Source organism: Mus musculus, chromosome X (genome assembly GCF_000001635.26).
Source record: "Mus musculus strain C57BL/6J chromosome X, GRCm38.p6 C57BL/6J".
Classification (NCBI taxonomy): Eukaryota; Metazoa; Chordata; class Mammalia; order Rodentia; family Muridae; genus Mus; species Mus musculus.
The window spans coordinates 83,912,492-83,928,269 of NC_000086.7; the positions used below are offsets into that span (position 1 = coordinate 83,912,492).

The following is a 15,778-nucleotide window of genomic DNA, read 5'->3' on the forward strand; positions in this document are numbered from 1 at the left end:
CTATTTATTTAAATTTATCAAATTTCCAACAATTTGAGAACCTGAAATTTTTCTTAATCATTATGAGATTAGTTTAAGGATATAATAGTTCTAGTAAAGTAGTTCATAATTATAAAATTAAACCACAGGTCATTCTATAACCCTTAGCAAAGTTGAAAAAATTAGAAATGATACCTTGTCTAAACTTTCTTTGTTTTAGAATATCTGAGTTGAAAGACAAGATGATTGTCAGGTAGTACTTTTAGTAACACGAAGGCTCCATGAAGCAGATACATTAGAAAGAAAACTAATCTTAACATGATTGCTTAGGAACCTTCTATTCTTCATTCTAGTAGAAGACAATTGGAAGGAGAGGAATTAACATTTGAAGAAAAGGTTGTGTTGATGGGTCTTAAATAACTAATAAAGATAGAATTGAGAATAAAGGATCCGACTAGATAAATTCTCATTAGCCATATATTATTTTCAGAGCACATTTGGTCATGTGGGAACTGTTGTTAGCTCAAATGTTATAGCTTTAAATAAATTACTATTATATTCAAGATATATTCATGAATGCTGGATTGAGAATAATTTCCATCATACGTGAATTTAATAGTAGCTCCAAGAGCTTTAAGGAAATAACAGTTTTGGAAAAGCCAATTAAAAGGCTCCAGTATACAGTGTTTACTAGAGACTAAATTAAAATTTCTTAGAGAGAGAGAGAGAGAGAGAGAGAGAGAGAGAGAGAATGGAATATGAAGCTTATTTGTGGATGATAAAAGTAAAGAGGCTGATTGGAGTCATAGAAAGGTCATGCCAACAAGAATAATACATCATCCTTAATTTAACATGCTGTGAGGGCTTTGTAATAGTTCTGATTCATGCATTCTTGGATGGTTAGTACAGTGACATGTGAGGAGAACACAACTGAATTGTGTCAGGAATGAGGGAAACTGGATTGGAAAGCTTCACAATAGTTTGTATGACATACAAAGGGGACTTCAAATAATAGAGCATTTGTAGGAATGAAAAGTAGTGTTAATCTAGAGATAATTCTCCAAATTTTGCATGCACTTGGGAGATTATAAAACACAGATTACAAAGCCTCAACACCAAGAGATACAAGTGCAGTAAAAGTAAATATAAACCTGAAAATTCATATTGCTAACAAGTTTCTGGGTGATGCTAATGCAAATGGTCTAAGAGAGCCCACCTCCAGAACTTCCTAGTTAGCACCATTGGGAATTATCATAGAGACATTATCTTGAAAGGACAAGGAGACTAAATTGAAATGATTGATTAGAAATCCAAACTGATTGGGTGAGAAAGTCTAAGAATGAATTTCAATAATTAAATATGCATCAAGATATTTTTCCATTCTTCAATGTTTTCTAATTAATTTTAGCTATATTTCATAAAACTCTGTTCTATTATAACATAGGAAGTTATTTCATTTTATGGAAAATACTGCAAACTGCATATGAAACCTATATATTCAAAATATGGTATTCTTTATGTTATGTAAAATTGGCTCTGAAATGGATAAAATTTAAGCAATTAAAAAGGGTGAACATGATTTTTCAGTATCTTTAGTTATTCAATAAAACTTATGTGCTATAGAATATAATTACCACATATTCTTTTATATTCCATATGGGCCTTAGAACTTGCAATTAAAATTCTCCTAGAAGTTTCAATATATGTAATGTAACAGTCAAACCAGATTTGGGAAACCTGGCTACATATGTTTAAATATTCATTGTTTTATTTACATAATAAATTATGTGAGTGTCAGTTTTTCAACCTTTAATCACCATCAACAGATATAAAACTAATCTTTCTGTAGATGAAAAATATTTAGATATTTATAGTGGCTTATGACACAACCTGTCAAACATCTGGCAAGAATCTATATAATATAGACTATACCATATAGACAATAAAATACAAGGCTTCTTTAAAATATAGTTTTGTGTTTGAGAAATAAGTGAGTAATATGTTAGACTTATAATTTCATCTTTATCAATGTGAAATAAACAATGCAACTTACCTGATCAAGGATATCAAATTAAGATTTACTGGATACCTATCTTGAAAAACAAGCAAACAAACAAACAAATAAATAAAATAAAGATTTACTAGATCTGGTAATTTAATGAAAATTTAATTTCTGTGATCAGTTTATTAATATGAATGCACTGATCATTTCTCCTACACACCCTGTTTGTCATCATCTTTTAAAAGAAAACCTCTTCTGACAGAAAGAGCCAAATGCATAATTTGGCCCATTTGCTCTATTATATAAATATATGCTTGATTTAGTTTTCTAAAAAGAAAATGTAATTTTTGAAGATGAAGAGTAAGGGGGAAACTGCAGATACCACAAATATATAGTATTTATAATTAATAACTTCAGATATAAAAACAGGTAAAATTTCAAGCTATATAATATACATGCTATTTAAATTTAACTGAAATTAACAAAAATCAAACCAATCTATACGGTTTCTATTCTGATAACATCGTTTGGCATTTGTATTTTACTACCCATCAAGCAGAGTTTATTATATTTAAATTTTTATAATAAATAAATCTATTATAATTATTTTAACTGCCGAATACAGTGAACACTGTCTTTTTGATAGAACTGTGTTTTATTAACATGACATTTATTATAAGCAAAGCTATTTGGCAATTACTGATTGTCAGATCTTAAAAACAAAATGATTTTCCCAATTAGTGTAAGTGCATTCAAATGTAGTTATTTTTTTGGAGAATAGACTATTAGATAATTATATCAGGATATAAGAAAGGCTGTACATCCTCTATTCTCACAGTTAAATTGCTTGGATAGAAATTTTTAGATATCAGTTCTATAGCATAGATCACTCTGATTTGCAAATTCCCAATATGATTTCTTACTTCTGTTTATGTCAGAAAATCATCTTGATTGATACTGTGATATGTTTATGTGAATATATTTAAGTCCATTTCAAATTGTAATGTTAGTGCACTTCTTTATTTTAAAATCACAAAGTGCTGAGCATAACGCCTGTGAGTTTAAGATATAGAAAGTTGAAAATACAGTTTTCCAAAATGTTATAATTTTACATTTAATTTATCTAGCCCCACCCTAACCTGCACCATAATTTAAAGTTAAATCCTTTCCTGATTTATTTGAAACTACAGAATTTTCACAATCATGAAAAAGAAAACTACTTCCAGTAATACTTAACATAAGTAGCTAAAGAACCTTAATCCTCCAATATGTTATACAACTAATTTTTATCCAATTATGAAGTGGGTAACCCGACTCACAAATCTATAGAAATATATTGAACAATTCTCTTAGTGAGCTTCACAACTTAGCCATACTTTGCTAAATAAAGCATTCAAAGTAAATTGGTACCTTACTCATAATTACCATATCTATTACAGAAACAATCCAAACAATGGATGATATTCTTTTGAGCCACTAAATTTTATTACAACTATTTCAAAGTTTTCTCATAGTTTAAATTTTAAAAGTCACTAAGCCCACAAGTTATTAATTTGGTTATCTTTTTTCTAACACAGAGAAAGGTCTTTAAAGGATATTATTATATCTTTGTAAGTTATAGTTCCTCTATAAACAGGAATATATGAAATTACTGTCCATATCTGTCATTAGTCTCTTCTGTATTAGAAGATGTTAGTGGTCCTTAAACCTTTACTCTTGATTGTTATTAGCTATTTTTTCTTTATTCTTGTTTTAGTAATTGTAATGGAAAAATGCTATTTCAAACTTGCAAATTGAAAAATATATTGATTGGTTTGAAAGAAGTTTAGCCCAAACTCTAGCACTCGGATTATTTACTTTCAGCTTAGATTTCAGTGTGTTTCCCTTCTAGTACTTTTATGTTGATGCTTTAGATTCCATAGTCAAAATAACAGATGTTTACAATGTTATCTGTGTAAACACATTCATTATAATGCTATTGTATATGTACAGGCTAAAGTAATATTTAGCCAAAAAAAGCTAACATTTCAACATAAATAAAGTATATATAAATAATTATAAATGCTTTCAAGTTTAGTGATTCAGTTTGTAATTGTTTTTACTTTGTTCAGTTTTTTATTCTTTGTTGACTTGTGATATGCATGACCATTAATGCAAAAGCTTCAATAGAGCCTTAAGTCTCGTCAATCCTTAAATTTTTCAACAAAGCACAATTACTAGTTGTGAAGCAATTTAAAAGAATATTAAAATATCAAGGAAAACAAAGTGTTGTCTTTCTCAGTTTCTCTGTCTCTCCTTTCTTTTGTGTCCATTTATCTGTTTATTAAAGCTTTCTATGTTCTATCTTCTATGTATTTTTGTGTAACTGCACGGTCATGCTAAAGTTCTTAAAATAAAAAGGTAAGTAGAAGATTCAATTGTGCAAAGTAATAATTGTTATATGCTTCTATGACTACAATATATCTCCATTTCTTTGATTTTCTAAGTACACTAAAACCAATCTTGTGTTCAGTGTCTAATATTATATAACATAATTATGATTCTAGTTTTTCTGTGGTCACACATTTTCTTTAAGTAAGTGAAAGTATTTTATTTGATATTTAATGCGATTTGCCTTCAACTTCTATAGACAATAACATGGTACCTTGAACTAAAGTTTAATCATTTCTGAGTTTATTTATTTACTCATTCAATTTTCTTCTTGTTTTATGAGGAAGGACTTCATTATGTATTCCTGACTGATACAAATTTGTACTTCTTTTATGTCAGCCTCTATGTATCGATATTATAAGTGTGCATTACCATAACAAGGTCCACATAGGCTTTGAAACAACAGGCACTCCCATACTATTTATTTTTTTCTAATAGCTTTCATAAGAATAGAAAATTATGGATAACTACAAGCACATGTAAGGAAAACCTTTCATTAATAATCAAACATGGCTTCCTTATTAGAATTCATTACTGTGCTATAATGCTGAGCTAGTGAATTCTTACGGCAACAATTAAATTTTTCTAATTTGTTATACATAAAGAATAGTGACTGCAAGTATAGTAATTGCCTGATTTCTTCTGGTCAACAGATGAAATAATTGGCTTGATTATTGTCATTTTGAATGAAAAAATCATCGTTGATTTATAAATGTGCAAGTAGTCTTTAAATTAGTAATGTATATGATAAACATATTTTCATTTTCCATAAGAAAGGATGTCATATTTGGTAAGCAAATTGCAGACTATTACAAGAGGTGATGGTAATTTCAAAGACTGAAAATCTATTTGAAAAAGTATACAACTGGTTATATAATACTATATTAATAGGTAAGAGAGTAAAAAGTGTAGTTTAGGATCACAAATAAATGTGGGATAGATAATCTTTAAATTCCTCATAAAATCCACTTAAAATTTCTCATACCCAAAGTGCTATTGGGAAAAATTCTCTCAAAAATATAATCTAAAAAGTAACAGACAAAATCTTAAAATGCATGTGAATGAAACTGATGCTATATACAACCTATAAAAATGTAACAAATACAACACTAAAATATTTGAATATTCACATTTTCTATACTATTGATTATATTCCATGAATATATTTTTAGTTAATAATGAAAACTAAATCTTATTATTTGGCATTGCTACAATAGTTTAGATCTGTGCTGAATAGAGTCTACTAATCATTTAAAGTTTGCCTAATCTAAATTAAGATATGACATAATTATAAAACATGTCTATATTTAAAATATTTGGTTTGAAATAGTAAGTATAAAATATAATAATTAAATTTAGTGGTTTGGAAAATAACATTTTGGTTACATAACTGAAAATATTACTGAGTACTGGAAGACACTATTTTCCTTTTATTGAAAATAAAATAATTTTGACTGATTTTGTTTTTAGTTTATTAACTAGTTCATTTTAATTGAATTTATGACTCTTGCTATATTTCTATTGATCATAAGGTATAATATTTTAAGGTAATGCCAATGGTAAAATAGTCATATTTTAAATATATGACCAAAATCATCACTATTTAGCATCTACTTGTATATTTTTGGTAATGAAAATTTGCTGCTTCTACTAGAGTTTGAAGCTTTCCAAATTCAAAATCTATTCTTATGTTGGGCCAAAGTGCAGTCTGCAAATAGTTCTTATTAATTGAAATTATTGAATTTGGAGAACATCGGTAGCGTTTAATCCCTAAGTCTCAAAATGGTCTTTTACCAAGTGTAGAGTGGCGTTACATCAAGTCTGAACCCAGTGCATTTTGCTAAAAAGTGTTTGTTTCTATTTTTGTGTAAATTTATATTCATTTTTGAAATAGTATTGTCTAAAATACTTTTTACGTCAGTAGCTTGGTATGCTGTGTTGTTTTTCATTTACAGTTGGATTCTGCTTTTTGTATATTATCATATGATGGTCTTTGTATCATTTACCCTGTTGACATATTTTTTATATGAATAGCAGAGAACCAATAAGATCTTTTGAATTTTGTCTTTAGAAACTTTGTATATTGGGAGGTAAATAGGTAGAGATAGAGTGTTTACCAATCATGGGAAGTATTTTAGATTTGATCAAAATTAGTTATACATGTAATTATATATAATAATTATATATAATTTATTATACTTGTTGAAATATCCATTCTGATATGGCATTAAAGCATTATAAAAATTTACTTCCTTTTCTAGAAAAAAAATACTTCTGTATTTCTACTCCACAGAAGGAATGATTCTAGATATAATGAAACAAACCCATTTAATATATAGTGGATATTTTTTTTCTCACTGGTTCTAAAGTTATTTCTCCAAATAACTGCGAATAAAAATACTTAAGAGTACAAAAATGATTAGATTGACATTTTCTTTGGGGTTATATTCAATAATATTACAAGCTAATATGTAAACTTTTCTTAGTGTGTTTGATGAAGTTTGATAAACTGGAACCTAAATTTCTCCATGCTAACATTAAAATTAAATTATCTTATTTATCTATAATTCATTAACAAAATAAAATAAAAACAAGAAGCCTCTATCCTTCAGAAACTTTTTCAAAAGAGGAAAATTGGGTAATGACTATGATTTAGAGGTGAGCATTTTAGGTAAGATGTATTAAGTATTAATTCCTGTCACACAGGTGAATAAGAGTTTGGAAAAATGTGATAATAGATGTTTACTGAATATTTATCATATTTCTAGTAAACACTCGACACACTTGATTTTCATAACTTTTTATGAAGTAGATTTTCTCATTGTTATGAATATGTAATTCATATGCTATAAAAGATATAAGCAAATGTTGGCTAAGTTTCTTCAGTTAGTATATGAAATCCAATTTCAATATAGAAACATTAAATCAAGAGCTTATGTTCTTTACTAGAAGATCAGATGCATTAAATGAATCTTGAGAGAAGATAAAAGAGAACAACCTACAAAGCAATCCTATATTAATTAAGCCTAGAAAGGTTCTCAGTAACAAATTAGAAGAGAGCTTGATGATCATGTTGGAACCTATAACTTATTATTCTTGTTTGTAGTTTGCCAGTTGTTTGTTCTTTTTGTTTTGTTTTGTTTTGGTTTGGTTTGGTTTTAGTAGATGGTTAAGGTCCCTGTTTAGTGAAAACACAATTGCAGTAGTTGCAGACATACTGACCTGGTCATTGTGCACAAGATGGGGCTTTGTGGTAAGGAAGGAAATCAGATACCTCTTTGGAGATTTTTGGTATTAGTGGGTTTACAAAGAAAGTGGACCATAGGCAATTAATTTATATTTGACATTAATTAGATTCAAGGGTAAACAATATCTGAGAATGTATCCAATAACAACAGGATTTGTGTTTTCAGAATACATGGCTAATAATAAAAATGGTGTTAACTAAATTATGTAAAATGGTGTTACATATACTTTGAGAAAGTAGGAAAGGGAATAGAATTTGAAATGTAAATAAAGAAAATATCTAATAATATTTTTTTAAAAAATCATAGTTCCAGTTGAAATTAAAAATATTATTTTTAAAGATTGAATTTTTTATTAATTATTTCATTACTTTTTATCCTGATTTCAGCCTCCTCCCCTTCCTTTGCTCTTTTTTTTTTATTGGATATTTTCTTTATTTACATTTCAAGTGTTATCCCCTTTCCTGGTTTCTCCTCTGAAAAACACCCTACCCCTATCCCCTCCCCCCTCCCCCTGCTCACCAACCCACCCACTCCTAATTCCTGGGCCTTGCATTTCCCCACACTGGGGCATAGAGCCTTCATAGGACAAAGGGCCTCTCCTCCCATTGATGACTGACTAGGCCATCCTCTGCTGCATATGCAGCTGGAGCCATGAGTCCCACCATGTGTGCTCTTTGGTTGGTGGTTAAGTCCCTGGAAGCTCTGGGTGTACTGGCTAGACAACAATATGAACTATCCAGTACCCTCCTTTACTCTCATTGCCTTCCTGTCCCTTTCTCCCCTATCTACCCTGCCTTCCCTACTCCTCACAAAAGGGGAGGCTTCCCAGGGATATCAACCAGCCTTGGCATATAGTTAGCTGTTGGAAAATTTAGACTAGATTTCAAAAGTGATGTCATAGCTAAATATAACAATTTGAAAGCCATGGTGTTTTGAAGAACAATTAATTAATTATAGACGAACCAGTGAGAAAGGGATCCAAAAATCCACCTTCTAAGACCTTGAATTTGTTCTGTTTAAGTATGTGCACAGAGGATGAGCTAGCAAAAAAACAGTTGGAGCAAAAACAGGTAAAATTAACTACCAATAGAAATTTTGATATCTAATCAGTGATGAAGTTTACTTTAAATATTTATTTTCTATCTATAAAAGTCTTGTTGAACAGCAACTTGCTCTCACAGACTATCAGCAAAGATGAACAATAGTTCAATAATTTAAAATGTCATCAGATAAGTTTTGTGTATACATTTGGACCCTATATGCATGTGAACTGTGTCAGTATGATAATAATTGAAAGACTACAATCTATTTTAAGCTTAGGGTATTCCAGTTTTTACTCCTTCAAAAATTATTGTATTTTAAATGACAATGATTAAAATTTGAAGTATTATGATTATAAGAGGATCCTATAAACCATTCACTGGAGAGGGAAAGGAACATTGAAGGTGTACCATCTTTTATACTATATGTTACAGTTATAATCTTATGAAATGGTCAGGTAAAGTGATTTCTACTATTATAATATTAATATTCAATATAAAATAATTTTCAAGAGAATAAAATAAGTATATTTTATTAATAGAATTTTAATGATTGCATGGTTCTTTGGATATTTTATTTTCAATATATTTCCATGCATTTAAAAAATCTTTTATTTAGGAATTCAAAGGATTATTAATAATTTTGAAACCATGGTCAGTATCAGTTTCAAAATTAAATACATTGTGAAGTATATAAAATATTTGGGTTTCATTCATAGGTATGTATTTATGTCACTTAATAAAACATTCTTGGGGCAAGCTAATAGTGTTGACTTAGGAGAACAGGCCAGAAATTTGTACCATGGTAAAAGAGGGATTTGAAATATTTGAACAGACTGCCACATGGTTGTTCTAAAAAACGGTGAAAATTCCAGTGTTTATCCAAAGATACTGTTATTGATGAATGAGGCAAATTCTGGGAAGACATGTTTACTTAAATGTTGTACTATCAGAATGTCTAAAGTAAGATTAAATTTAACTATAAAATAATAAAAATTAGCATAGGCAAATGTATGTAAACTGACTGTTTTGATATTCTGGAATGATGAATTACACTTTCTTGCATGTATATTCGGCTATGGTGACAAGTGTTTCTCCATATATGTGTCCTCGGGTACTTTCCAGTTGTATTTCAAAACCTTCATAAGCTTTAATATGGAAACATAATGCATGTCATTATTTTAACAATGGGGGTCTGAATAAATGCATTTCATTTGGTTTATGTTTCTAATAAAAAGTAATTTTGATTTAAATTAGCACTATCTTTTTTTTTTAGGCCTCCATTCCTTTGAAGGAATTGGAGCAGTTTAACTCAGATATACAAAAATTGCTTGAACCACTGGAGGCTGAAATTCAGCAGGGGGTGAATCTGAAAGAGGAAGACTTCAATAAAGATATGGTAAATTGGTTATGATGAAAGTGTGAATGAACTGGGAATGAAAATGAATAAATATTTGAAAAGAAATAATATAGCTTATGTCTCCAACTGAATTCTCAGACTACTACCATTCACATAGTGTTATTTTTAATGATTTTATTAAATGGAAAGTATTCATTTGGATATTTTATTACTACTGCCAAATTACCACATTATGAACATATAGAAACACGGTCAACTTCTAATAAATAGTTCCATTCTGTTTTGGCTTGTTCTTATTTAATCTTCAGAAGGCAAAATGTAAAAGGAAACAGTCATTCAGGAAATGAACTAAAATATGATACAAAATTCCAACTTCTTATACATCCAATGTTTTGTTTTTCTGAAAATGTTTTTCTGAAAATGCATGAAATGTAAATATTTTCTACCAAAGTTTCTAATGAAGTGGTTTTACCAAATATTTGAGAAAAATACTACTACACATATATACATATATAGATAGATATTGAATATATATGTATGTAATACTATTATTGAATGTAAAATAGATATTGAATACATATGTATGTAAAATAATTCCATGTTGTTTACTCAATGGGAGAAAAGTAATAAGTCCGTGTACCTTATACATAAACTTAGAACATCTTCTAATCTCTGCTAATTTCTCTCTCGCTTGATTATTTCTACATCGCATCACTATTCATTGAGTATTTTTATGCTATGCTCACTTCACTTTTTCACATCTTCTTTTCCCCTCTCCCACTGCTATCACCACTGAAGCATTCTTATCTTTCACCTGTATCAATAAGTAAAGATTTTCCTACATGCATCAAGGCTAAAAACTTCTTAGACAGTGCTTTAAAACAGTATTATGAGGCAAGATATATTTAGAAGCTAGTTACATAAAGTAATATGAGAAATATTAATTCTTACTTGGAGCTGTATCAGTGAGTACTCTTTTATATAAGTTTAGTGGTCTTCAAAGCTCCGCTCATGGAAAAAAGAACAGGAAGAAACTTCCAGAAATGCAGAGTTCCAGCTACATCTACTTCATGTCAACGAAGAAAGTCCAGGGTGAAGAAATCAAAAGTCTTGCTTACAACTCAGTCTCACTACCAACCCTGCCATAGAAACCTCACTTGGGGGAATTGAATTAAAAAGTTTTCTTTATTTATGTCCAAGCCACTGAAATTTTTTTCAAAGTTTTAAAAGACATATTAAAATATTACTTCATAGACAACAAACATGTGTGTATGTGTTTGTGTGTGTGTTCATGTTACTTTCACTAGTCTATTAATAGACAGCTGATTAAAAAAAACCATTTCTTAGAGTGGATGAGTCCTCAGTTGTATTTTGAAATGTAAGCATATGTTATCGATGTATATATATATTACATTTATTATTACACATAATAATATATGTAATGTGCCTTTTGAAGTTTGTATGTCATTTATTATTTTCTCAATGGTACACCTAGGTACTGTTGCATAGTACACCTTTGTAGTAGATATATTTTATATTTGGAGTTGAATGACAGGAAACAAGAGCTACACAAGTGTATTTATATGCAATGCTATTATGATAGCATGTTTTTCAAATTGTATCTTTAAGTAAATAGAATTAAATTATTCTTCTTAAAGAACAAAACAATTGTCCTTGGACAATATAACAAAATGATTATTGAAAACTTTTGAAGTTATTTTAATACACATTCAGAGTACTGTTTTATTTTTTTAAAGTCAGCATAATTATGTGTCATTTTAAACATTTTCATTATTTGAAAAATGACTCCATCATTTTCATTAATGCTCTACATACTAAATTTGAGCATTTAGATTTAAATATAAAAACAGAGATTACTATGTAAATCTACTGTATATTTTAACTCTTACTTAATAGAGTATTTATATATAGATCAATTAACATTGGAAGCGACAAGATTAGTTTATTTCTCCATATATATATTTAGTTGGTTTAATGGTAATAAAAATAAAACCCAAATGAATATTGTTACAGCAAATAATTACTTTTACCATTAAAAAGGCTCTTTTGCCCATCTTCATACATATGCCACCCAAAATGTATTCTTCAGAAGAGATATACAGGAACTGTTCTCTATATAAACTCAAAAGAAATACCGTGAGCATGGTATTTTATGATTGCATTCCCTAATCATTTTAAATTGGATTTTGAGTGTATTTATATAATGTTCTATTATTCCTGATATCAATGTACAGCTTTTTAAAAACCAAAATGAAGACTGTACTTGTTGTTTTTAATCAGAGTGAAGACAATGAGGGTACTGTAAATGAATTGTTGCAAAGAGGAGACAACTTACAACAAAGAATCACAGATGAGAGAAAGCGAGAGGAAATAAAGATAAAACAGCAGCTGTTACAGACAAAACATAATGCTCTCAAGGTATTAGAGCTCAAATTATACTACTCTTTGCCTGTGGTTTTATCTATATAGGGTAAAATACCATGTGCATAAATAAAATCTGTTTAAGAATTTTAGTTACCAGTAAACTAATTTTCCATTTCAATATGTGTGCTTTAGTTATGATTTTGTTTTATGCTACCAGGTTAGAAAGATATGTGGGTGGGTATGGGGGACTTTTGGTATAGCATTGGAAATGTAAATGAGCTAAATACCTAATAAAAAATGGAAAGAAAAAAAAGAAAGATATGTATCATAAACTATATGTTTTCATTCTTTTTCTTAGTAATATTGAAAGCGATCCAAAATTATCATTCATAGTATTTATGAAGTTATTTTCTAACATGCTTTATTTCTATAAGCTCATTTGTACTTGTCATGTTTGTCAGAATAATCAATTGATGTTCGTCCACTGTTGTTTCTTTATATTACATCTAGTATTTTGGTAAACTATTTCTCTAATAAGACGTGGTTTTTGACATTTAAAAAAATAAACTTTACCGGGCTTATAATAGGTACTTTGTAAAACTAATTATCTACAAAAGCCTAACTTCATTCATATAGAAATCCCTCAAAATGCTTGTAATGCATTTGGAGAAATACTATCAGCATTAGTATATGCGGTCAAGTATCCTTGCAACTCATCTGATTGTGCAGGATAAAGAAAATAAACTGTTTTTTTTTCTCCTTTATTTCTGCCTAGGCATTTCTTGAGATGAAACTAGACATACTGAACATTTTATGAAACATTTTTGTATATGCTTTGCAATCTTCTCTTTTCTCCTTTATGGCTGATTATCTAATACTGTTAATTGTAATGTTTTATATTATAAATCATTATTTAGACCTTTGTTGCTATATAGTTAGATTCGCCTAGTAGGTAGATGGAGTCTGCTTTCTAAATGCAAATAAGTGGGTAAAATCCTTTCCCTATTGTTAACCAAATAAGCACTGCTGAGAATGTAATTACACAATATTGCGCCTGTAAGGAGTCAACAATAAAGTCTATTTGGCTAGCAGGTGTTCTGAAAGTAACTGTTGATAAGTTTATTAGTAAATAGAAAAGACATCTTCCTAGAGGGGAAAGCAAGAGCAAACCATAATGTGCCCAGAAGATCAGAATCCTGTGTAATTCATACTCTTCTGGATAAAACTTTTGTAAGTTTATAGACTAGTTACAAGAGGATATGTGTACCATTGATTAGCAGTGTCTAAAAGTCATCTTGCATACATCTAACCAATAAGTATAATTTTTGTAAGCAGTATCCTGTATTCCATGTCATCTCTTTCTAAGGAAATCAGAGCATTGCTAGATTTATAATCACTAAGTCATTTATGTAAATAGGTTCATTGTATCATGAATTAGTCACAGTTCAATAAGTCACAGGACCAGATCTTTTTGTACTTAGTGGGGGTAGCAGAATTCCATTTGACTCTTCCAAGACATTTATTACCACTACATGGTGCTTAGAAATGACATATAATGTACAAACTGCAATAAATTTTAAAACCTCGTGCCACACATGATTAATAGTAATAAAGCTATTGCTAAATCAACTTATACAATATACAGTTATTAAGTTAACCTACCAAGTGCTTGTACTTCTATTATTACAAAATATTTCAAAAGAGATTTTTTGAAGCAATGAAACATTCAGCTATTCATTGGTATTTTTTAATTCATATTAACTTGGGCATAAAACACAATTGTTGCCTCTTTGAAAAAATGAAATATGTATATAGAGCTGTTATATTTCCAAGGGGTACATGCTGGTGTTTTATGTAATTCTACTTATTACAGAAAGTATTTCGTGCACTTCTATGAGCTAGATAATAACTACTTGTCCTTTAATGATTTATTTAAATGGTTTTTCTTGTTATTTTTTTCTCACCAGGTTGATTGAAAACCATTCTGCTTAAAATACTGATTCTTTTTATACTTTGAATACGATTTAGTATAATAAGAATATGTGGTCTAAATATGTATTTAAATAAAAAAGAAATTTCTAATATTTAATTTCTTATTTTCATGTATAACTATGGTTACAGAAATAATATTTATAGTTCTACATACAAATAGAAAAACTTTAAAATAACTGATAAAATTATCTTTGATTTTAATTTTATGTAGATGGTTAGTTTCATCCATAATTTTTATATACCATGTGTGTCCTATACCTTCAGAGGCCAGAAGGTGGTGTCAGATCTATAGAGACTGTATTGACATATGGTTGTCTGCAGCCATATAGGCACTGATACTTAAACTTCAGTACTTAAACATGGGCTATAGCAGCCAATGTTCTTAATTATTGAGGCATTTCATCAGCTTTCAATGTAATTAAATTTATAAATTAAATTTATAAACAACTAATCTTATAGAATTTTCTAAAATCATAAATGTATATAGTTTGTCTTTTATAAGGTTAATTTTTGTTGATAAGCCCCAACCTGAACATTCTACATATTAGAATTTTTTCAGTATTTTAAATGTCAAGTGCAACTCAGTGCTTTTGTTGTTAACTAGTTAAATTTATTATGTTTATATATGAAAAATTTTCAAATGTTATATGAAATAATTTTCATAAATAATTAAATGTAAAAAGTATAAGCAAAGTTGAATAAAGAACCAATATTTTGTGTTATTCATGTTTCTTAGCTTCTGTTCATAGATCTTAGTACATTAATACATAATTTAATAATTTATGCATGTTTTGTATTTAAATGTTTTTATACAACAATTTGAAACAAGGGTATGAATTTAGTTTTATAAATAATTATAGCAAAGAGTATATTACATGCATATATTGATATTTTAATAATATCTACATCGTGAACAGGATTTGAGGTCTCAAAGAAGAAAAAAGGCCCTAGAAATTTCTCACCAGTGGTATCAGTACAAGAGGCAGGCTGATGATCTCCTGAAATGCTTGGATGAAATTGAAAAAAAATTAGCCAGCCTACCTGAACCCAGAGATGAAAGAAAATTAAAGGTAAAGTTGTTTTAGAGTGACAATACTAGATTTTGATGCTAGATTTTAACTATTTTAATATTACCTAATATGATCATGTATAAAATATTAATATTCCGGTTTCTTCTGTTATCTTGCTCTGTGTTTTGATGTATTTCTTTGTATTGTGTTTTGTTTCAGTGATTGTATTGTACTATGTGTTTTTTAACGGACATATTGTTGAATGAATAAAATGTTTTACTTTTAGACAATGTGAAATGAATAACTGTCATGTGTTTTCTGGTAAAACTGTA

At 28.9% G+C, this 15,778-nt stretch overlaps 1 protein-coding gene across 10 annotated transcripts in view; it reads left to right on the plus strand.

The window, feature by feature from the left end:
- The window catches only part of Dmd (dystrophin, muscular dystrophy), a 2,390,387-nt gene that overhangs the window by 1,097,828 nt on the left and 1,276,781 nt on the right, over nt 1-15,778 (plus strand). For all 10 annotated transcript variants that reach the window (XM_006527768.3, XM_017318379.2, XM_017318378.1 and 7 more), the window contains 3 exons: nt 9,976-10,098; nt 12,361-12,498; nt 15,354-15,506. In XM_006527768.3, the coding sequence (XP_006527831.1) occupies nt 9,976-10,098; nt 12,361-12,498; nt 15,354-15,506 (414 nt within the window). The remainder of the gene's footprint in view (nt 1-9,975; nt 10,099-12,360; nt 12,499-15,353; nt 15,507-15,778) is intronic.